We start from the raw sequence: 24,096 nt of genomic DNA on the forward strand, positions 1-24,096 counted from the left end.
ATAGAGTTTTTTTTTAATTATATAAATGCGTCAGGGAATGTAATAGTTTTATATTAAGTTTGGATTAAGTTTAATTAAAGATTGGTAATGGAAAGTAAGACACAATTATTTAGCAGAACTGTATTTATTAACATATTGATAGAGATGATATAGAATTTCGAGTGAATGAATAGAGTAATATTCTATGAAATGTTTCTAAAGATTTAAATTTACCGGGTATACGCGAGTCATGACAATCTAACCACCAGATATCACTATAGTCGAGCTACATACTTACGACCCACAATGCACCGAGCTACGGCATGTGCCTTTCTGTGTCGGCCATTTTGTAGTTTCCTTGAGAAATTGTGTTGAGTTGATTCATCTTCTCGGTAAGAATTTTATAAAATTCTAAAACGGCGCGACTCACATTGATCCAAATGATGTAGAGGATTGAGGGCAGATGCTTATGGCTAACTATTCATAGCTTGAGAACGAGGAATAAGGTTGCGTTTTTTGCGCACAACCGTGTGCGCTCACGGTACTTACACCCGAAGAACGAGCCAGTAAACGAAGCTGCCGAGAACACCTATTGATAAAGGCACATGGAATCCGGGATTGTTTCGGAATGAATGGTGATTTCGGTAACGATATACGATACCCATAAGTGTACTGTCCAAGTGATTGTCACCATATCTGCGTGCGTAAACGTGTTGGCCCGGCCAACGTCTCGCTCTATATTTGGCTAATCGCATCCAACATATTGCATATCTTGCCTTTTCAAAATTTTTACTTTTCATGCCGTAACCTTTTCCAAAGAACTATATCAGAAGGATACAATGTGACGTTTAAGTGTGAATGCTTGACGATTGCACATTGGTACTGAACAAGACCAAATCTTAGCATGTGGCACGGTTTGTACGATCAACATTAAATTTTTACTTTCAACAGAATCAGTGGAACAGTTTCGTTTTACAATTATGATTTTAAAATGTGTTTTACGGTATTTTTCGTCTTATACGTAGAATCGAGAAGTAATTGTCCGAAAAATAGTTATTCTACATTAACATCAAAAAAATATGGAATCTCTCTGTTATTACATTTATTCCTTTATGGTTTATCGAGATTTCATGTAAATAAATTTTGTCTAATTCAAATTTGTCTATATATATGCACGCACACGCGCGCGTGCACATACACACGCACGCATACGAACATGTATATGCATTTGAGCATGCACGTATACGCCCGCGTGCGCGTGCGTGTGTCACATCAGAGAGCACATACACAGAGGCATGTACACATCATGCACACGACAATGCTATTGAATATAAGAACGCGCTCGCGCGCACATTATACGTGTGACATATGACATATACATCCTTGTCCGTATATATGGATTCAAATACGCGTGTTCGTATATATATATAGATACTACAAATGTATTACATCAGACTAGTATGTTGTGCATATTACATCTGTACTTCTAATCACATTTCTGGAAAGTATTTCTTTTTAATAAAATAATTTAATAGTGGAACATTACATTTTGTTTGTAATGTCTTGGAACAACAATTATCTAATTTTGGAAAATTATTGAAAATTATTTAGGATTTGAAAATTGTTTAGGAAATGATGAATTATTGTAATTATTTTATATGATTTCAAGATAACTTGATATATATATATATTCTTAATAATATAAGTACTACATTAGTTAATTTTTTTTTAATATAACAAAGTATTAAGTCGTTTTTCAAGATTATTGATTTATTTGATTATTTATGAAATATGAATCTAATATGATGATTATTATATAGAATTAAAAAAAATTATAGAAGATAGATTTCTTATATTATTGTATTCATAATATAGATATTTGCTTAATAAGACTTGACAAAGTTTTATTACTAATGTATTAATGATATATTTGATTATGACTGTTGATTGTAATTATCTACTTTTGATTCGTTACATTAAAATGTACTAAAATAATATATAAACACTGATTTTTATAAATAAAGTTAATATCAATAATTAATTAAATTCTATATTACATGTTACAATATGTGATATATGTATATTATGTATTGGACATTAGTTGTTTTTATTATATATATAATAATATGTTATATTTTTGTTGCTAATTACATCTTGTATTTTTCATAGGGTACGTGTACATGAATGGGGACATTGGCAAGCTCCCACCAGGGGCGGTCTATCCAGCCACCCCTGAACCTTTGGGTTCTGTTGGGGGTGCAATTGGAAGTACTGCATCCAATCTGGAATATAACATCATGAACGGAGTACCAAGTGGAAATGAATTGATATTGGAGGCAGGTGTTGGTAATTTAGAACCTTCACTGCAACACGCTATAGGTATAGGAGGTGCTGCAGGTTATGGTCCAGTGGATGTTGCTCCTTTAGGTGATGTGCCAAATCAGCCTGCTCCAATGGGTGACTTATCTGCCCCTGGTATACCATTGGAACAACTTAAACAAATGCTCTCTTCACAGCTTGAATATTATTTCTCCAGGTATATACCCTTAATCTTTTTATTTAATATATAATTTTAATATTATATAGAATTTTATTGATTATTGTTAATTGTGATAATAGTGACATTAGAATAGTTATCATATTCATATAATAATGTAACATGATCTTAATTTGTTGCAACATTTTTATAATTGTGTAAAATTACTAAATAATCTTTAGTATATTTTCTTTTTTTTTATTATATTTATATTTTATTTGTATGAAATGTTCTAAAAATACTCAATAATATATATCATTTATTTTATAATAGTATATCTTTTTTTTATTTTTAGAGAAAACTTAGCTAATGATACATATTTATTATCACAAATGGATAATGATCAATATGTACCAATATGGACAGTAGCAAATTTCAACCAAGTGAAAAAATTAACAAAAGATATAAAGCTTATAACGGAGGTTCTAAGAGAGTCTCCAAATGTACAAGTTGATGAAGAAGGGCAGAAAGTAAGACCTAATCACAAGCGATGCATTGTGATTCTTCGTGAAATACCAGACAGTACGCCATTAGAAGATGTAAAGGTGAAAAAATTTATTTTTTTTAAATATCAAACATTGTTATAATACGTTTATCTAAAAAAAAATTTATTCTATTAATGATGCTAATCCTCGATAGATTAATAAAATAATATTTTTATTTATAGAATTTATTCTCTGGAGAAGGATGTCCAAGGTTTATTTCATGTGAATTTGCCCATAATAGTTCTTGGTATGTAACTTTTGAATCTGATGAAGATGCTCAAAAGGCCTATAGGTTTTTACGAGAAGAAGTTCGGGAATTTCAGGTAATATTAATTTAAAAAAGTAATTCATTTTTTAATTTAATAAAAATTATAAAAAACGCTAAAACATATCAGTTAATTGTATAAAATTATATTTATTATTTGTGTCTATATATTTTCATTTTGTTTTAATAAAATTAGTATATATTTACATGGTTAATATTTAAATTAAAAAAGAGTATTTACAAAAATTTATTTTATTTTGTAGCAATTAATAATTATAATTATCTATTTTTATTAATTGTTCATGAACAAAAAATAATATATTATATAGAAATATAAATTATATACAGATTTGTTTTATTTATAATATTGAAACTTAATATTTATTATGTATAATTTAGGGAAAGCCAATAATGGCTAGAATCAAAGCTAAACCAATGAATAGGCTACCAATCCCTGCAGTTGCCAGTGTGGGTGGTATTAAAAATGGTTATAGAACACCACCACCACCACCTGTTTATGATCCAAATAGTTATACAGCTGGACAGCAACGCTTCCTTTATACAAATGGTACTACTATGCCACAAACTACCATGCCGCCATATGCCAATCAGGTTCATGTATATGTAAGTAATGGTCACGTACATGTAAATATTGTATTAGAAAAATTTAAATTATACAATTAGATAATTTACTTACACTTTCAGTTTACTTTTATTTGTTAGTTTAATATAACGATATCATGTATTGAAGATTTAAAAAATTTTATATACTTTTTACAGCATCAACCATTTTATCCTCCTGGAATGATGCCTTGGGGACCTGCGAGTCCCGCTTATTTCGATATGTCAGGTGTTTTCATGAATGGTATTACACCACATAACACGTTTAAACCACACAACACAAGATACACTCCTCGTCACAGGTATTGACATTAATAATTATTTTAGCAACGTAAAAATATGTATTATTTGTTTTACAAGAGAGTAAATAATAATAAAAATAATTTTTCTGTAAGCAGTACTTACAAAAATTTATATATATGCTTGAATATATACGTATATGTGATACAGAAATAAGCAAAGAAATGGCTCTGAAAGACCAGGCTTGATGGATGGCGGAAGTAATATGGTGCCAATGGGACGTACTTCACATCCGCCTATGAGTGGGGCACCAATATCTTTAGGAGTAACAGTTCCAACTTTTACTTCGAGCTTACCTACGGTGAAGCCAACTTCTTCTTCCTACCAAACCGGCACAAAGTTCCATTCCTCACATACAACTGCAGCGACTGGAGAGACCCATTATAATAGTAGTCATTCGAAAGGATCCCAAGAAAATGACGCTCAAACTCTGGACTCTGGAGTACAATACCCGCGTCACCGTATGCATCGTAGGACCAAAGACCAAGAATCATTATCAAAGGCTAATAGTAGCCCCTTACCATCAATCAGAGAATCTACCCCGGCCAGTAATAATAACACACAATGCAACCGAGGGGTACAATTTGATTTGGAAGCTTCTGCTTTTCCTCCTCTTCCTGGCCTAGATGCTGATCTTGCAAAATCCCATAATGCTTCAGTAGAAACTGTTGGTACAGATTGTACGCAATCGCAAAATAGGCTTTCAGATGTAGTTAAAGGTACTGCAAAATTGAAAAACGTCAAAGAAAAAGAACCTACAGGAATTTCACAACAATATCATCAACAACCGACAAGTAACAGCAGTAGGTCTGCAAGCCCAGGGTCAAGTGCTGGTGGTCATGCTGGTTCGCTAGAAGCTCCAACTGGTTCTGGCAATACATCAACTACTCCCGTTGCATCTACAAATGTCAGCTCTAATGCTTCTGCTAGCAACAATGACTCCACAGACATCGCTCTCAGCACCATCACCCTCACTCCCCCGTCATCTCCTGATAAGTGAGTGTGCTTTCTTCTTATACATACATGCATACGTACAACGTGCAGATATAAACACACACATACATACGTAATTACTTACGTACGTAGAACATTTAACATGCATGCATACATACGTATATGTATGATATACATAAAATACACATACGTATATATGCTTGCATATGTACATACATAATCTGTGTATGTGCATGTGTGTAATAGAATATATATTATTCTCTTATTGTAAAAGCAAATAGTTGTTTAATTAAATTTCTAAAGTATTGCTTATTATAAATTATTGTTAAAGTTCTTTAATTGCTTTTAATGATAAATTGCATATATTATGTATATATGTATAGATATACACACAAATATATACATACATATAAACACGCGCGCACATACACATATACATCAGAATGACTTATATACAGGCAATCACATAGAGCCTGAAAAGATTGCTAAGCTGTGTTTGATAGTGTTGGCTGCATTATATGCGTGTTATGCTCTGTATGGTGGATATGTATTAGTGAAAATTATATAGTCCACCTATATTTTCATATCACCTATATAAGAAGGAAAGGGAAAGTAGCTCTGTTTATGGTAGTTTGTTACTTTCAGTATGTGTTATATTCTGTTAGTATAATACTGTAATAATACTGTTAAAGTTTATGCTTATTTACTAATTCATAAATAGAATGGATAAAAGTAGTAAATTAATTACTCTGACAAAATAAATAAAAATAATAAATACTAAAATATATTTTATTTTTGGAAAATGATTTTACATTATATTAATAATAAGTAGTCCATGTATTATATTTTAATTTGTCAATAATTATTAATAAAAGATACCAAACATATTTTGCAATTATTGTATTTTATTTTTATTGATGTCTTATAAAACTTCTTCTTTATTTCTTAACACAATTACAAAAAGAATCATAGATAATTGTTCTCTTAATATTTTCAAAAATAAAAATATCTTTAATGTTATTAACACATATCTACACATAAAAATTTTGAAATTATTAAACTGTAAAAAGTTTTTTTTTTAATGTTATTAACATATATTTATACATAAAACTGTTGAAATTATATAAAAAGTTCGTTTACTATGCTATAATTTTCAAACTTTCCCTTTCTTAATTATGTTATACTCATACATAGAATGGTAAAGAATAGGTATATTTTTCCTGAATTTACCATTATTTTACTCTCTATGGTGGTTAATTTTGTAGAAGTGCTCAGTTGTTTTAATTTGCCATTTATTTTTATCATTGCTACATCTTTTTTCCCCATCGCGTGATAAGTTATTTAATATTGTTTGGAATGTCTCGCTAGTATGGTTCTTTCTTTGAAGAATAGATTTTTTAAATAAGAGCTGGTGCTCCATTTGATGAAACAATAAATTTTAATTTTAAAGCATAAAATGCTCAAACTCGAGATATTCATTTGATACTAAGTAGTTAGACGTTTTATCATTCTTTTATAAAAAAATATTGCAATGCGTATGTATGCAAGAATGTATGCAGTACTCTGTGGTAGCACAATTTATATTTCTTGCCTGTACTACTGTGGCAAATGAACAATACATATAAACTATTATATTATTCAGGGTTCTTTACATTAATACATTAATTTGTTATTATTTTATTATTATTATCATTTTATTATTATTATTATTAATACTATTATTATTTTACCATTTTCATTATTAGTATCTTCATTGATATCATTTCATCATTACTATTACTATTACCTGTATCATTTCATTGTTAGTATCATTATCATTATGAACATCTTTGTTTTTATTATTGTTATCATTATTGCTGCTAATATAATCTCTAATGCTATTATTATTTTTTTGCACTATGGCTAATAAAGAAATAATTATCATCAATAATTGATATTTTACAAAAATCATCTTTGTTGGTATCAATCATTATTATCATTTGTGGTTACTATCATTTTTTACATACTTTTTCTTTTTTTGTTTTATTATTATAATTTATTATTATGATTATTTTTCTAATATCTCAACAATTATCGTTGTTATCAATGATTGCTGTTGATATTGCTATCAGTCATGTTACATATATTTTCTACAGTACTTTCTTTCCTATAACTATCACTACTGTTATTATTATCATCATTATCATTGTTATTGCTCTGCTGCTGTTATTAACATTGGTACTCTTCTTCTATTTATTCTTCTTCTTCTTATTATCGTCATCGTCATCATCATTAAAATTATGTCATTTTTATGGAGTTTATCATCATTGTTATCATAAAATTTCCATTATCATTGCAGTTAGTAGGACAAATATTGTTATTATTTTTCATTACTACAGTTATTATCATTATTATTACTATTACTATTATCAATACTATTACTGTTGCTATTACAACTATTGCTACTACATTACTACTACTACTACTACTACTACTATTACTACTACTACTACTACTACTACTACTACTACCACTATTACTATTACTACTACTACTACTACTACTACCACTATTACTATTACTATTACTACTACTGTTACTGCTGCTGCTGCTGCTACTACTACTACCATCTACTACCACTACCACTACCACTATTGCTACTACTACTATTACTACTACTACTACTACTACTACTACTACTATTATTATTACTGCTACTGCTACTACTACAACTACTACTACTATTACTACTGCTGCTGCTACTATTACTACTACTGCTGCTGCTACTATTACTACTACTACTACTACTACTACTACTACTACTACTACTACTACTACTACTACTACTACTACTACTACTACTACTACTACAACTACTACTACTACTACTACTAACTACTACCACTACTACTAACTACTATCACTACCACTACCACTATTACTACCACTACTACTACTACTACTATTATTATTATTATTATTATTATTATTATTATTCATTATTATAATGTTATGTTATATTATATTATTATATTATATTATATTATATTATATTACAACTATTAATTGTTCAGTTTCAAGTTATTCTTAAAGGCATTTCAATTAAATTCTTAATTTTTAATATAAAGTTAAGCTGTAATATTGGGCACATGAGAATATAATAAAAAGCATGGTTCATTATTAATGGAAGACTAGATTCATTGTCAGTGAAAGTAAATAAATGATGTGTATACTGGTTTGTTAAATAAGTATTGCAATCTTGCAAGACCCATTCCCTGAACTATGTAGTAATAATTTCTATTTTCTTTTTTCCTTTTTTTTTTTTTTTTTCTTTGAATTGAATGAAATATACATGATAGTTGCTGTCATATATTTGTGCATGGTATTTTAAGGTGCACAATCGTAATTATTACATATTAATTGAATATGTCTCTATTATACTTATATATATGCACGTTCAGGTTTAGTCCTTTATTATTGAAATGCACCGCTGACAGATCTGTAAAGACTGACGAATCGAACATGGTCAATGGAGTGGACGAGGCTGTTTCAAATGCACACACAGTGGAGGATTCTGAACAAGTGTCTAGATGTGAATGTAATGTCCCTACTGCCTCACAAAATTCCCAGTCACAAGTGGGAGTAACTTCTACTTTTCCTGTAGTAAGTGCATATTTTTTTTGTATGTAATTATATATTATTTGCATATCTTGTTTTATAATATTAGATTAGATTAGTTACGATTAGATAATAATAATAATAAAAATATAATATGGAAGTGATAAAAATATCTCATTAAAATTATTTAGCATTAATGACGAAAATCATTCCAGAAAAAGTATTATTATTGATTTATTATAAATTTTGTAATATTTTGTAATAATTTTAATATTTAATAATAATATTTTGTAATAATTTTAATATTTTGTAATAATTTTAATATTTAATAATAATATTTTGTAATAATTTTAATATTTTGTAATAATTTTAATATTTAATAATAATATTTTGTAATAATTTTAATATTTTGTAATAATTTTAATATTTAATAATAATATTTTGTAATAATTTTAATATTTTGTAATAATTTTAATATTTAATAATAATATTTTGTAATAATTTTAATATTTTGTAATAATTTTAATATTTAATACACAACAATTGTTTGTCTATTATAAACTATTATGTCTATTATAAACTATCTATTGAAGCTACATTATTAACATTATTAATTATTAAACAACTAAGAATGTCTTTTGACTTGTAAACATTTCTCATTTACCATATTGAAAATCTGTGATAGGATTACTTTTAATCTTGTAAAAATTATCAATTTTAAATGTTTATTTCAAAATATCATTTCTTATTTAGCTACATTTTTTTAAATGGAATTTATATAATAATAAATATATACTTTTTATCATAGGATCTTACAAGACCGAGTTATGCTCAAGTAGCACAACACTGTCGCGAAGTACCTTGTACAAAGCATAAGACAGATGAAAGGGATGGAAATGTGTAAATCAATATGTGAGTAACTATTTTTTCATAAGCATTTTTTAGCTGTAATGTTCGTTCAAAATTCAATTAAGATTTAAAATAACATTAAAGGTATAGTAAAGTAAGTATCTTTACAGATACTACCGCAGTGAATTTCAATATTTAGCTGTTATTCTTCATCTGGATTATATGGATTATATACCACTGCTTTTATCCTACAATGGATATAGTGGGTATGAAGAAAACTTTTTACATTGTACAGTGACTTCGCCTACAATGAATGTGGTATCACTTAACTATGAATCATACAAAAATTGTTTGAAGAAATTCTAATTCGCTGCATATTAAAAAAAAAAAAAATACGTTTGATAGCAGGATAATACATTGTGTAGAAGAGTATTGTTATTGCTTTGGTTCTGTGATTTTGGAGGTACATATTTGTTAGCTTGTAAAAATGTTAAACTAAGGTATTAATCTTTTAATTCCTTTCTCCTCTCCCCTTTCATAGCACAGGGCCGTAACTGGGAAATGTTTATCTTTGTGCCAAACCTTGCTATGTGCGTACAGCTTAATGAATGTTCAGAGTGCAACGAAACTTATTCTCAGACAGAATTCTGATTAAAAAAAGAAATTTTAAAAAATGAAAAAAAGAATGTAATTTTTAAAGCAGATAAATCATAAGAATGCTTAATTTAAAAAATTAATTTGTTTTCTTGTAATTTTCTATATTTCATTTATATTATTTATAGACAAGATCTGCATTTTTCCAGAATATTAATGACAATATAATAAATACATGATGTGTTCCGATAAATAGAGAATATACGAAAACAACTCGAAAAGATTCGTTCTAAATTAATAATAATTTAACTTAAGACTTAACTTAAGTTAAATTAATAATTTACTCCCATCAATATAAATAATTAATTGTGAATTGTGAAGTTAATAATTATTCTAGTAAATTGGAATTTTGTCGTTTTTTCATACTTTTGCCTATAAAAAAGAACATGAGAAAGTCAAAATCGATTTTTTTGCGCCTTAACTCCATTTTATCGGAGCATGTCATATGTAATCAATGTATAACTGAAATATTTGCTGTATCATTTGATTTTTATTTATGTAAAAAGTGTAAGGATTCAAAATGAAACAGGAACAAAGAAGTGCTTTATTGGTGAGATATAGAGTCCATGGTCTCACTATTATTGCCTGCGATGATATTTGTCAAGTCATTTTGAAATTTAATATAAGTATTAAATCATAAAATCATACTAGTGTATTTATCACGAAAATGTAACATTTTCTAATTATTTTACAAGTAACAGATTGAAACTAGTTTGGGTATGGTTTTATATACAAACTAAAAGTTGATATTGGTTTATCATATTTCTTTTTCAGTTTACACATGCTTAGTAACTAATATTTTTAAAAATAAAATTTATTAATAAAAAATATTTAATCTCATATTTAGCAAGAATATTATAAAACATATATTTAAAAAATTACTTGTTTTGTCTACAAGAATTATGTTATAAAACAAAAATGTAAATTCGTATATTTATTTATATTTATCAATGGTTCCAAAAAAAAAAAAAAAACAGAGAATAATATAACACAGGAAAATTAAATTAGAACATTCGTATATTTTTCTCTGCTTCTCTCTTTCTTTTTCTCTTTCTGTCCTCCTCTCACTTTTGAGAATATAACATTCCATGTTGCCTCAAATATTTTCTAGTCTCTACTAGAAGCTTTAAAAATTTTAAGCCAAGTAAATCAAAAATAACAATGAATTATGTATTGTTATTGATATTCTGGAAATGACATTAAATAGATTTTAGTTTTATGTTTATCTCAAATGGAAAAAAAATTGTTATGACATGTTTAGGCACCTATTTACGGCACTGACTTTTCTTTTTAATATTACCGTTATATGAGATAACATACAATTTAGAATTATGCTTTGGCAAGTAATATAAGAGTTATCAGAAATATGGTCTTTGAGCACACGTTCAAGTGCCTCAAAATGTTGTGTATATTACAGGAGCTTGGCTTTAGATGTTATATAATTACATGTACCTACACATTATAGTAAATAACGCATATGATATATTTGTTACTAATATGCGTACAGAAATTGAAGTAATGAACATTAAAGAAAAACCAATCTCCTGAACTATAAAACAATTACCAACATGTATAATTATACTTTACATTTATAATACTGCCTTTTAATTTTTTTATATCTGGAACAATTAATCACAATGTTGGATATACAGAAAAATTTATTGTCAACTGCATTAAAATATTAATTATTTCAGTTTAAATTGTGGTGCTGTAAACACTTTGCTTTAATCTCAGTCTTGTAGCACAACTTATATTAATTGTATCTCAATGATACATTTAAACCTTGATGTAATGCAATTGATTACATCGAGAAACAATTACAGTATATTTAAAATACATACATAAATATCTTTTCATTAGTAAATTCACTAATTTGTAGATTAATATTTATGAAATTATTTTTGTTTTTATTTGATGTAAATGTGTCACATTGTTTCTTTTTTTGTTTATTTTTCCTGCTTTTATTTTCGTTTTAACTAAGCATAATATAACTAAGAAAAAGACAGTAAATTTGGTCATTTAAAAAAAAAGAGACAGAAATTGATTTTGAATGTAAAACTTTTATTATTTTTCTTTTTATTTATGCAATATAATATTTCAGTACACATACAACAATATACCAATATCAATTTTTAATTATATCAGTTAATAACAAAATTTATTTTCTGCAGTTATATAAAAGCAGTTATATAAATCGTTTCATCAATGTTTCATTGTGTGCTCAGTATTTTTATTTCAAATAAGAGTGATATTGTTTAATGTCATGTATATTTTTAATATTTCAATATCATATAAAAATAAAGGAGAAATAATTAATAGTTAAATGTTATAGTAATTCGTCAATTAATTTGTTTAGTTTATATAATGTACATTAGCGTGAATTTACTGATAAAAAGATTAATATAAATATGAAAGATATACACAGTATGAGTGTGTGTGTGTGTGCGTGTGTATATATATATATATATATATATATATATATATATATATATATATATACATACATACATATATACACACACATATACACACACTCACACATGTGTACAAATATATACACATGTGTATATATTTATATATATATATAAAATTGGATAAGCATTAACATTTCTTGATAATGGAGTTTTAGAAAACATAAATAATGTTAAAGTAATTTGTCTTACTTTATGCGTTACCCTATAAATTATGTATAGCTAATTATGTGTATGCTTTGAATATTCGTTTTAATTATCGCTACGGATTATATGTAAAAAAATTTGAAAGTTGATTCCTCTCTATACATTATCTTTACTAAATGTATGGAATTTAATGTAAGAAATGCTAAACTGTTGGTATATTATATACCTGTATAATATAAAGTGAGAAATAGACGCACCAATACCTTGGATCGTAATGATCGCTTGTTCTGTCAAAAATAATAAATTATATAGTTATGTAAAACAATTATTTTGTAAAATCAAATGCACAAAATGGAACATTTTAAGCTTCACATAAAAAGAACTGGTATAGCGAAAGTTTTTATGCTGACAGTGTAATTAAAAAGTAATGTAAACTTGTATTATAATGATTTCAAATTAATATGTTTGGTCCAGGGTAAGGGTGATACTGGGATAAAATTGTGATTGGAATGTATGGAAAAAAGGTATATTAGAACTGTTCTTTTTTAATAAGCTCGTCACAAAATCGTGGCTGATAAACTTACGTTAACTCATTCATCAGAATAAACTGTGATTAGATTGAAGTCCAACAGAAATACAATGTATAATGTACTCCGTTTCATAGGCTGCAGGCCTAGAAAGTCTGATTTTTTAACTACTATGAAAACTTGTGTATTATAATATGATCTATGACGTTTGTTTATTACTATGTAAAGTGACAAATTTCAAAATTAAACATTAATTACTGTTATTGGTTTTATTTTTACTTTAAAATCTCACATTGCATTAAATGTATTTTTATTCGTTAAACATTGTATAGATGCAGTTTAGACGAAATATGGCCTAGTGTTGTGAATAAAATAGAGAAAATTAAGGTATTCCAGTAAATACGGTGGTAACCATTTCTGCATGTAATTTTATTCAGGGCATAAGGAAACTGCCACTATCTTTGTAACAAGAGACTGACAGTATCTTTACACAAGATGCAGATTCGATTAAAATTACGAAATCTCTAAGTATTGTTTCACAAAAGACAACAATTATTTGCATACACAAAGCTGAAAGCTTTGTATGTTATAAGAAATCAAATTATATTATACGTATATTATCTATTGATCAAATAAATAATTGAGATACATCAAATATCATTGTACTAGAATATTATTTCAAAATTAAGTGAATAGTTGTACATGCTCTGGAAATTCTACTCCTGGAAAAAAATATACATGTTTTACTTGATGTATTACTGAATGTGAGAAAATTGCAAGATATGTTTAATTCATTGTTAATATTTACTAGAAAGCGGAATTTCACAATTATGAATTTTTGCGATATATGACACCGATAATTAACGATGTACAATCATACTGCGTAATCACTTAAAACTTTATTGTCTTCCCTTATTATTTTATATTAATATTTCGTATATTATTAATAGAAATTAACGTCAATTACATTAGGTTTTCATTATTTAAGATATGTTTGTAGTAGAACATAGAATATAACAACAGAAACGTATAATTTTGTCTAAGTATATAATTCCTGATATGTAAAAATTATCTATATATTTTGTAGTATTTATTCATTTTACATTTAATTCCTTTGTGTTATTTACACAAGATTTTGTTACATAAGATTGTGCAACTGTTTAATAAGAATAAGTGGATTGTACTTTTCCTAGAATTTAAGTTTAATCAAAATGTGAATAATTGATAAACTTTGACTACCTTGGATATCTTTATTATTTTTTAAAATATGAAAAGACTTTATTCACAAAAATTGTACGAGAAAGTACATAATATATTTATAATAATTTGTTTGTAAATGGAGGATTTTTGAAGATTTCAAAATCACATTTATTTTCTAAAATTACATGCTGTTTTTCTAATCTCAGTAATATAACGGAAATATGATCAAATAAAAGAATAAAATAAATCTTATGTTATGAAAAATATTGGAAATGGTGTTCGTTTGTATCAACATAGTGGAATCATTAAATTACAAAACTCATACATTTAATCATAGTACATGTTGCAATTTTTTTTATAGTTGAGGTATTTTGGATTGAATATGTGCTATACATAAATATATTTAACATAAAAAAAATGATGAAAAATGTAAATAATAATTAACATTAAGTATTATATATAATAATTAATTTGAAAATTATAACAAGTGTATGATCTTCAATAATTCAACGACTCTACTATTAATATAAAAGAACATCATTTTCAGATGTAAGACTTTTCTGTTTTTCATTTATTCTCAAATCTTTGAAATTCACTATTTTTCTAAATATAAAATAGTATACTATGCTATTAAAAAAAATAAAAGTAACTTTGAAATCTTTGAAAGATCACTTAAAACAAAAATTATTATTGGTATGTTATGGCTTCTTTAATATTATATAATTTTTATAAAGTTTTCTCATATTTGTCAAAATAGTGGAAATACTTTTAGATAATCAAAGTTATTAAATTATCTTGTATACTAAAACTAATTATTTACAGAGATCAAAGTTAGAAAATACAATTATTTTGTTTCTCAAACGATAATGTATTTAAGAAACAGAAAGTAATTTAAATTATATATATCGTGTTGGATATATTACATTAAAATATTTCAAATTTTTAAATAATACTGCATTTTTTTATCGCATATTTATGACATTGATAACTTTTCTAATGATTTCAAATAAAGTGTACAAAAACAATAATATGATAATACGACGAAAATTTCTTTAAAATATTTGTAACTACTATAATGACCATTTTTGCAGATGACTATAAAAGACGTTACGATTAAATATAAATGGAATAAAATAACGAATTAAACATTTAGTGTCTGGAATACTATCAGTGTATGAGAGTACATCATGATATACGTATTAAAACAATATTAAAAATAACAAACAAATACTTTATTACGTACAATTTATAAACAAATTTGGTAAACATTCCTAAACAAAATCTACGTTTGTTAGTACTTTGCGCATAACATTATGTATTATGACAAAATTATAACTTGTAAATAAGATTTGTTTATTATACTGGGCACTGGACTACAATGTCTAAAGTAATTAAATTAATAAATTTTTCAGAAAGTACATGCAGAAATTTTGTCCTAATGTATTTTTATTCGTATATTATAAATATTTCATTCTTTATATGTATAATACCACTTGCATAACGAGGAAGTCTATGCAAAATTTTTACAATTGATGTGCATTTACATATACATATATAACTCGAATATAAAGCCGTGCTACATTAATGAATCAAATTGTTTAAGTTTAAACAGAAGATATTGCAATAAATGTAATTTATTGTGCTCAACTGAAAAGAATTAATTGAAATATATCATATCACAAATGATATTAAATAAAAATTGATCGCAACGATCAAGTTAATGCAAATATTAGAATATACCGATATGAAATCTGAATAATGATTCTTAAACATCTGAATTTTTTCTGATATCCTTTGTACAATTTCAGATAACAAATATACACATGCAATACTTTCAATAAAGCATCTATGCACACAACAAAACTTATCTTTCAAGTAGAAAATTTAGATAACAACAAATTATGTTAAATATCACATGAATTATATGCAAGAATTTTACATATGTGCAATATATTTTATCGTAACGAAATTAATTTATACATTTGGGTCCAAATCATTTATAAAATTATTTGTAAAAATGTAAGCGATATAATTTAAATACTTTGTTGATAATAACATTGGTCGTTTGATTAAACGAATAAATTTTAATTGAACAATTTAAATTTAAATTTAAAATTCAAATTTAATTTAAAATAATGTAAAGATTAAACAATTTTCAATTATCTAGAAACAATATTAAAAGATAATGCGATGATACTTTGTTGATCTGTATCTGCCAACTATAAATTTATTCTGTGTAATTAAGAAACTGATATTTTTTTATTACTGTCAAATCGTAAAAAAATGAAAAAAATATTCTTAATTACATTCTTAATTGCGCCGTTACTCCTGTAATACTTGTAATACGTCCTAATACCATCAGTTATATTGCGGACGAACTCGTTGTACGTTCAGTGCCTTTTTACATATATTTGTATGTATGTAAAAATCAATAATTGATCCTTTTGTATTTATCAATATCTTCCAATTTCCACGTGAAGGAGTTCGCACGAAATACGAAATAATCAGTCGTAAAGCTCTAATATTCTCTACCGTTTGAAATAGAGGATGACATAAAAGAAATGTGAAACTTAATTGAATGCTGGCTTATTATATGTAAATATAGAATAAGCCAAATTTGAATTGAGTATTTACGTATACATACATACCTACAATACATATAATTTAGCATTAGTGTGCTTGATTTAAAGTGCATAATTTTTAAAAGTATATGTATATTTTTATAAATTTCGGTATTGATACGATGGTTTGCTATATAAATAAATAAATATATATATATATAAAATATAAATGTATATATACAAAAATGTATAGAAGATATGTAAGAATATATGATTGTATGAGGTCTATGAGAAATGGTATACATATACGCATATAATTGTATCTTATAAAAAAAGTATGGAAAAAAAACAGGAAGTTAGTCACTTAGAACCTACATTAGCTTTAAATATTATCTCGTGGGGCAATGTATAAAACAAAATTCAATTACACATACAATTTTATGTTTGACGTGTGAAATTTTCAATATATGTATCTGTAATCATATATTTGTATATAACAGATTTCTTTGTTGCGTCCATTATGTGTTTAGAAATTACTTTGTACATAATATAAATAAACAATAAAAATGAATAAATAAATAAATTAATATATCAGACTTTCAAAAGTAATCATATGTCTGTATGTTGTGTGTGTAACTATATTGACATATGCATAGTCATATTAATTTTATTAATTTATTAATAAATATATAATAGTAATGCATATGAATTATATTTGTTTTTTAATAATTAAAGTTTAATTATATTATCTTTTAATGTTTCTATTATTTTTTAATAAATTAATTTTATATATTTATCATTTAAATTTGTGAATAAGCGATAAAAATGAAACGATTTTTTTCAGAAAACGATAAATTTTAATATTATAAAATTTATATCTTTTATAAATTCGTAAAAAAAATACATAAAATACATAAAAAATTATTTAAAGAGTTAGTAAAATTTCTAACTTAAACAATGCAAATATTCAAAGACTTATTGACATTTCTAGATTAAGTATATCATTATCTTGAGATCGAATTCTAAAAATGACAAATATATTTAGAAAGGACTAATAATTTTTTCGTTTATGTAAATTTGTTTCCAAAAACTTTAACTAGAATTTCAAGTAAAATTTTAAGTAGAATTTTCAGTATATAAATAATATGTAATGTAACTGATATTTATATTTAATGGTTATAAAATAAAATGAATATAAAATTAAACCAGATTGAATGGACTCGGACCAATAACTATCGTGGTCCAAATAACCTTGATTTAAAGATATAAAGTGATATTGCAAACATACATTTATATGATTATTATTAATGTAAATAATTATTTAACATTGTTTATTTATGAAATAATTGAACAAATCTAATATATGCTATATTTTTTTATAATTTAAAGTATATAAACATAACCTATAACAATAAATGATACGTCTGATTAATAAATGTTACTTGTTATAATAAAAAAGACAATGTACAAATGTTATTGACAACGTGGTGAAATTATAATTTTCATATTTTAAGAATATTAATTATATTGTATAATAAAATTTCTAAAAACAATTATGATGCTTGTGTTATATGGTCCTTAGAATTTGTTTAAGAATAATTGGTTTGCCCTAAATAGATTCCAGAATGAAATATTCCACGTCACCACCAGTAAGTAGATGTAATTCACCAGGTCCAATTGAAACAGGATCAAATTTACCTATGCCAGTGACTTATAGGTAATAAAATCATACTTTCAGTTATAGTAGAAGTTTAATCACAAAATATTTATATAAATGTGTTTTAGGCAAGATTGTATGGGAGCAGCAACAAAATGTTACAAATATCTAAGGAAATTATTAAAATTTGAACAAATGGACTTTGAATTTGCTTTGTGGCAAATGATCTTTTTGTTTATATCACCACAGAAAGTATATAGAAATTTTCAAAGTAGAAAACGTAAGTTGCTTCGTATTTTTAAAATAATATCATAATATATTATTACTATGATAAATAAAATCTGTTTTAGAAACAAAATCACAATTTGCAAGAGATGATCCTGCGTTTTTAGTACTATTAATGTGTTGTCTGTGTATATCTTCCATTGGTTTTACGATTGTTTTGGGATTAGGATTTCTTCAATTTGTAAAGCTATTATTTTATATGATATTTATTGATTATCTCGTAGCTGGTCTAATAGTAGCAACAGTATTTTGGTAAATTGTGTGTTATTTTTATTGAAAATATGCATATATGTTAAAAATTTCATATATATATATTTATTTATTTATTTATTTATGCCATATATGTATGCATAAAGCATTATAAAACAAATGAGTTCTACTAATTTCAGGATTATAACAAATCGTTATTTAAGGATTGACAAAACTCAGGATGTAGAATGGGGTTATGCATTTGATATACATTTAAATGCATTTTTTCCACCTTTAGTTATACTTCACATTGTACAGTTATTTTTTTATAATGGTAAGATTCTATTTGATATTATCTTATCAAAGTTATTAATATTTCTCTTTTTGTATTTATTGTTCTAGGTCTTATAAGTTATGATACTTTTTCATCACGATTTGTTGGAAACACAATCTGGTTAATAGCTGTTAGTTACTATATTTATATAACATTTTTGGGTTATACAAGTAAGTATACAAATTTAGTATTATATACATTATATTATTTTAATTTTCATTAATCAAGTAATTAATTTTTACAAAATTAAAAATAAAGATTTAATTATTATAATTTGTAATTAAAAGTTAATAAATTTTTTACATTTATTTTAGGCATGGAAATACTTCACAAGACACATATAATATTATCAACATTACCAATAATATTACTAATATATATTATGACATTATGCGCAGGTATTAATATTAGTCATTTAGTTATGGAATTCTATCATTATCGAGTTGTTTAAACAAAACTATATTATTAGTTGTTTTAATACAAAACTTTATTTCAAATTAATTTTTAATACATACTCTTATATATAAAAATTGAATGAATGTATCATGTGGAAAATATTTAGTTCGAAAAAATTATTGATATGTTGAATAAAAAGATCGGGGTATTTCATACAATTAAATTGGTATTTCAAATAAATCAAAATGGTATTTAATCTCTAAAACAAAATAAAGATATATTAATATATTTCGTTATAAAATTTTTTTTAATAATTATACATTTTAAATATAACATATCATTTATAATAGTCACAAGTACTAACAAATCTATTTGTATTTAGTTTTCTATAAATGCAAAAAATGTTTGTACATTATTAATAAAAAATGTTATTTTTATTTATATTTTTCACTTAAGAAGTAATCTTGATGAGTCATTATGTTGTATGAATTATTTATATAAATACTGTACATAAAATTTTTATATTGTCAAATAGTTCTTAAAATACTTCATTTAAAAAAATTCTTGTATTTATTATATATGAAATAAATAATGTAAAGATATTTTCTTTTGAATATAAATATTTTTAACCCTTTGATTGCTTACAAATAACTATTCACGACTGCATATTATTTGCGGTCAATCAAGCAGCATATATTGATAGATACAATTATACGTTATTCATAGAAATAATCAAAATTATAATAATAAGGATTAACAATCAAAAAGATAACAATTTTAGGGAATGAAAAATTATAATTTTCGTTTGTTATTTATAAGAGTTTAGGTTGTTGTTTTAAAGCTGAAATGTCTAAAATCTTATTGGGACAAGTTTGCGGTGTTTGATTAAATGGAAATTGTTTTGGACTATTTCTTGGATTTGTAACTTTTAAATCTACCTTTGGAGACATTTCATTTTGCAATGTATTAATATCTGTAAAATAAAACAAAAATTGTTTATTTCTTAATGTCAATTCATTAATTTAATTTAATTAAAAATATCTTATGTATGCACTAATTAAAGATAAATTTTACCTTCTATTTGAATATTAGTTTTTCCTGGAACTAACTGATATCTTTCTAAATAACGCATTGTGGCAAAAGACATATTTGTTCCTTGCAAGTTGCTAACCATGAGATGTTTAACAGATGCACTTTGCCTTTGTACTGCTAATTCAGCAAGCTGTTCATTACTTAGGTACTTTAAAGCTAATGCTTTCATATGCATACTTGTATTTGTTTCATTTACAGCACTTGTAGCTTGTGTCATGTTTGTTTGATAATCCAAACGTGGATAATATGCTGAATCAAATCTCATCCTATTAAATTATTAAAAATTATTATTAAGATTATTTTTTATGAAAAATATGACAATATTATATGTATTCTAATTTAATTATATAATACATGTGTTAATCATTTGAATTATATATATACATATACATATACATATATATATATATAGTAAAATCTATATTAAATCACACAATTATATAAAAAATTATATGCAGATTTTTGGTAAATATGAGATTTACTTGTTACTGCTGTTCAATTCTTTAGCTTCTGAATTTTCACTTAAACTAATTCCAAGTTTTTTAAGTTGTTCTAATGTAGCTACTTTTACAGGATCTAATGCTACTCTACTTTCAGATTCATCGCGTTCATTTTGATTTACTTTTGTTTGTTTCTGTTGTTCATCTATAATACCAGATTTTTGTAATAATTGATTTACTTGTTCAAGAACATCATTGTAAAGTGTCCAGCCCAAGTTTGAACTTCGTTTAACATTTTCACTATCATCATCACTGGAGTACTCCTGCATTTCAAGATGAAGACTTGGTTCTGGACTAGGTAGTCTTTCATTTATTTTCAAATCATCACCATTTAAGATCAGACTGTCTTCAATGCAATTTGAATTTTGTTTAAATCCTTCTTGTTGACAATCATTGTAATAACAAGAATTATTTACATTATTTGTTTTTACAGAATCATTATCTCGTATATTTGCTTTGTTATCCTGATTTACATTAGTAATAGTATTTGCTTCAATCTTTCTACTTCTTGGAACACTATATTCAGCAGTTCTTTGAATCATTGGTGTTTTTGTATTTTCATAATTTCTAGTTTTCTCTTTACAATTTTTTAAATCTTTTTTTATTCTAACTTCAGTTTTATTTGTTGTCACTTCTTTACATAATTTTGGAGATTCAGATATATGGGCATCTATTTCTTTTCGAATATCTACATAAGCTTGTTTCTCTAAATCCCTTGTAGAAGTAGTTGCATTTAAATTACTACTTTGTTGTTGACTAGATGACATATAACTTTCTGAATCTTCAACTATATTTTCTAATTGTGCACTAGGTATTCGAGTAAAAGAATTTTTATATCTTCTTAATGACTCATTGGTATCATGAAGACCAACACTATTACACACTTTAAAATTTTCTTGCTTTTGTCGAGTATCTTTCTTTTCATAATTATCAATATCTACTGTAAAAGGATTATTTTGTACAGTTAATTCAAAACTTGTCATTACACCAATTGATACTTTTTGTCCCATAAATGCTTTTTTTGATTGTGCATCTGTTAATATCAATTCATTTTGGTTTAGATTTTCACCTTTGTTACAATTCTCTTTTCTTTTATCTGTAAGAGAAGATTCTCTTGTATTTCTTGTATTTTCTGGCACAGTAATATAATTAGAAGTATCTAAAATATCATTAGAGTTTGTACTTTGTTCTTGTGATTGAAAGAAACAAGAACACCTTCTTTCTTTTAGAGTTTCTTCTTGCATTTTTAATAATCTATCCACTTGTGTCTGTAAAGACTTGATCTGTTCATTTTGATTATTTATAATTTGTAGTAAGTTCTTTAATGTTTCTTGATTATCCGTATTATTAGTAGGATAAGGATGGAGTTGAGGAAATGAATATGCATTCATGTTGAAATAAGGGTGCTGTTGTCTTAAGTAATATGGGAATTGAAAATCATTTCGTTGCAAAGTATTTGGATTAATAGATAAGTTTTGTAGATTTGAGTCAGGAACTGAATCATTATATGATCCTTTTTGTTGATTAATACTATGAGCTGCTAATTGTCTTTCATACAATAATGGAGAATATTCATTTTCTTTAACAATGTAATTGTCAGCATTTATGCAAGGTTTGACAATATGTGGTGTAGCAGACAAAGAATCTATGTGTCTTATTTTATTGCTGCATTGACTCTTTACATTTGTGTTTTGATCTTTATACATTGCACTACTTTCATATCCTTCATAATTATGTTTATGAAGAGATTCATTGCTTCCTTTATTTGTTTTTTGTTTGCATTTTGAAGAATTATAAATATCTTCTCTTAAAGTATAACTCTTTCGTTTGGATTCATTTAAAGTATTTCCGGTGTTATCTTTTGTCAAATATGAATGTGCATTGTAATTTTGATTAGATTGTTCTTTCAGAGGAGTTGTATAATCATTGACTTTAGAAGATGACGATTTCCTTAAATAATTCTGTTCTTTCCAAGCTGCATATGATCCATTATGATTTGATGAAAAAGAACCATTATTTTTACTTGTTAAACCTTTAGATTCTGCAAATGGTAAATGTGTATGTTCTGGAATCTTGTAAGGTTTATCAAATATTAGAGAAACTTCAGGTACAGATGGTACTGTAAAGCACTGTAAAATTAAAATTATTAGAAGATCATCCTTCTTATTAAGTTATATTATCATTAAATCTTTACCGACATATTTGTGCATACAATTTGCTATTAAACTTCTGGTGCTTCTAACAAAATGTTTACAAAAAAATATAGAAAAAATAAATATTCTACTACTACTTTAAATTTACTAATAAAATTATTTAGAAAAATGCTATTTTTCTCTACTACATATGCATTGTTTTATATTCTGTAAGAATGCTTACATCAAGTTTAGGAGCGGGTTTTGGTGTAATTCGCGGTTCAAATTCATCGTCATCACCGCAAGACATATTTCAATCTAAATTAATAATTTTAATTCGTACACTTTCGTTTGTTTATTAATTT

The 24,096-nt window shown here is 25.6% G+C and overlaps 3 protein-coding genes across 8 annotated transcripts; 2 read left to right on the forward strand and 1 right to left on the reverse strand.

Annotated features, from left to right (window-relative positions):
* The first annotated feature begins 145 nt into the window (after positions 1–145).
* Positions 146–10,085, forward strand: LOC122538485 (la-related protein 4). Of its 5 annotated transcripts, XM_043672613.1 has the most exons (11): positions 294–371; positions 467–623; positions 2,149–2,515; positions 2,811–3,060; positions 3,183–3,323; positions 3,665–3,889; positions 4,046–4,188; positions 4,337–5,182; positions 8,581–8,782; positions 9,546–9,649; positions 9,757–10,085. In XM_043672613.1, exons 2-10 carry the CDS (start codon positions 608–610, stop codon positions 9,639–9,641), a joined length of 2,286 nt encoding a protein of 761 aa, XP_043528548.1. In that variant the 5' UTR covers positions 294–371; positions 467–607; the 3' UTR covers positions 9,642–9,649; positions 9,757–10,085. The 5 variants fall into 5 exon arrangements, with proteins under 5 accessions (XP_043528551.1, XP_043528548.1, XP_043528553.1 ...); XM_043672616.1 differs by lacking the exon at positions 467–623 and having other exon boundaries at positions 146–371; XM_043672618.1 differs by having other exon boundaries at positions 300–623; positions 8,617–8,782.
* Positions 10,086–18,308: 8,223 nt separating this feature from the next.
* On the forward strand, positions 18,309–20,256 carry LOC122538486 (protein unc-50 homolog). 2 transcript variants are annotated; one of them, XM_043672619.1, is made up of 7 exons: positions 18,309–18,455; positions 18,764–18,863; positions 18,932–19,083; positions 19,154–19,340; positions 19,478–19,611; positions 19,680–19,781; positions 19,926–20,254. In XM_043672619.1, the coding sequence occupies exons 2-7, from the start codon at positions 18,772–18,774 to the stop codon at positions 20,060–20,062; spliced, it is 804 nt and encodes a 267-aa protein (XP_043528554.1). In that variant the 5' UTR covers positions 18,309–18,455; positions 18,764–18,771; the 3' UTR covers positions 20,063–20,254. The 2 variants fall into 2 exon arrangements, with proteins under 2 accessions (XP_043528554.1, XP_043528555.1); XM_043672620.1 differs by having other exon boundaries at positions 18,326–18,507; positions 19,926–20,256.
* A 305-nt stretch (positions 20,257–20,561) lies between these two features.
* On the reverse strand, positions 20,562–24,049 carry LOC122538483 (MATH and LRR domain-containing protein PFE0570w-like). The gene is made up of 4 exons (XM_043672606.1): positions 23,976–24,049; positions 21,582–23,728; positions 21,082–21,365; positions 20,562–20,980 (listed from the first exon to the last, which is right to left on the reverse strand). Exons 1-4 carry the CDS (start codon positions 24,039–24,041, stop codon positions 20,820–20,822), a joined length of 2,658 nt encoding a protein of 885 aa, XP_043528541.1. The 5' UTR covers positions 24,042–24,049; the 3' UTR covers positions 20,562–20,819.
* Positions 24,050–24,096: the final 47 nt, after the last annotated feature.

This window comes from Frieseomelitta varia, unplaced genomic scaffold, assembly GCF_011392965.1.
Source record: "Frieseomelitta varia isolate USP_RPSP 00005682 unplaced genomic scaffold, Fvar_1.2 scaffold_164, whole genome shotgun sequence".
Taxonomy (NCBI): domain Eukaryota; kingdom Metazoa; phylum Arthropoda; class Insecta; order Hymenoptera; family Apidae; genus Frieseomelitta; species Frieseomelitta varia.

What these genes read in the sequence shown, in the direction of transcription:
- LOC122538485 (XM_043672613.1), top strand. An exon ending in AAGAAGTTCGGGAATTTCAG is followed by an intron (nt 3,324 to 3,664) that starts GTAATATTAATT and finishes TGTATAATTTAG; the next exon opens with GGAAAGCCAATAATGGCTAG. An exon ending in AGATACACTCCTCGTCACAG is followed by an intron (nt 4,189 to 4,336) that starts GTATTGACATTA and finishes TATGTGATACAG; the next exon opens with AAATAAGCAAAGAAATGGCT.
- LOC122538486 (XM_043672619.1), top strand. Translation starts at nt 18,772, where the DNA reads ATGAAATATTCCACGTCACCACCAGTAAGTAGATGTAATTCACCAGGT. An exon ending in CCTATGCCAGTGACTTATAG is followed by an intron (nt 18,864 to 18,931) that starts GTAATAAAATCA and finishes AATGTGTTTTAG; the next exon opens with GCAAGATTGTATGGGAGCAG. An exon ending in AAATTTTCAAAGTAGAAAAC is followed by an intron (nt 19,084 to 19,153) that starts GTAAGTTGCTTC and finishes AATCTGTTTTAG; the next exon opens with AAACAAAATCACAATTTGCA.
- LOC122538483 (XM_043672606.1), bottom strand. Translation starts at nt 24,041, where the DNA reads ATGTCTTGCGGTGATGACGATGAATTTGAACCGCGAATTACACCAAAA. An exon ending in GAATTGAACAGCAGTAACAA is followed by an intron (nt 21,366 to 21,581) that starts GTAAATCTCATA and finishes ATAATTTAATAG; the next exon opens with GATGAGATTTGATTCAGCAT. An exon ending in AACTAATATTCAAATAGAAG is followed by an intron (nt 20,981 to 21,081) that starts GTAAAATTTATC and finishes TTTATTTTACAG; the next exon opens with ATATTAATACATTGCAAAAT.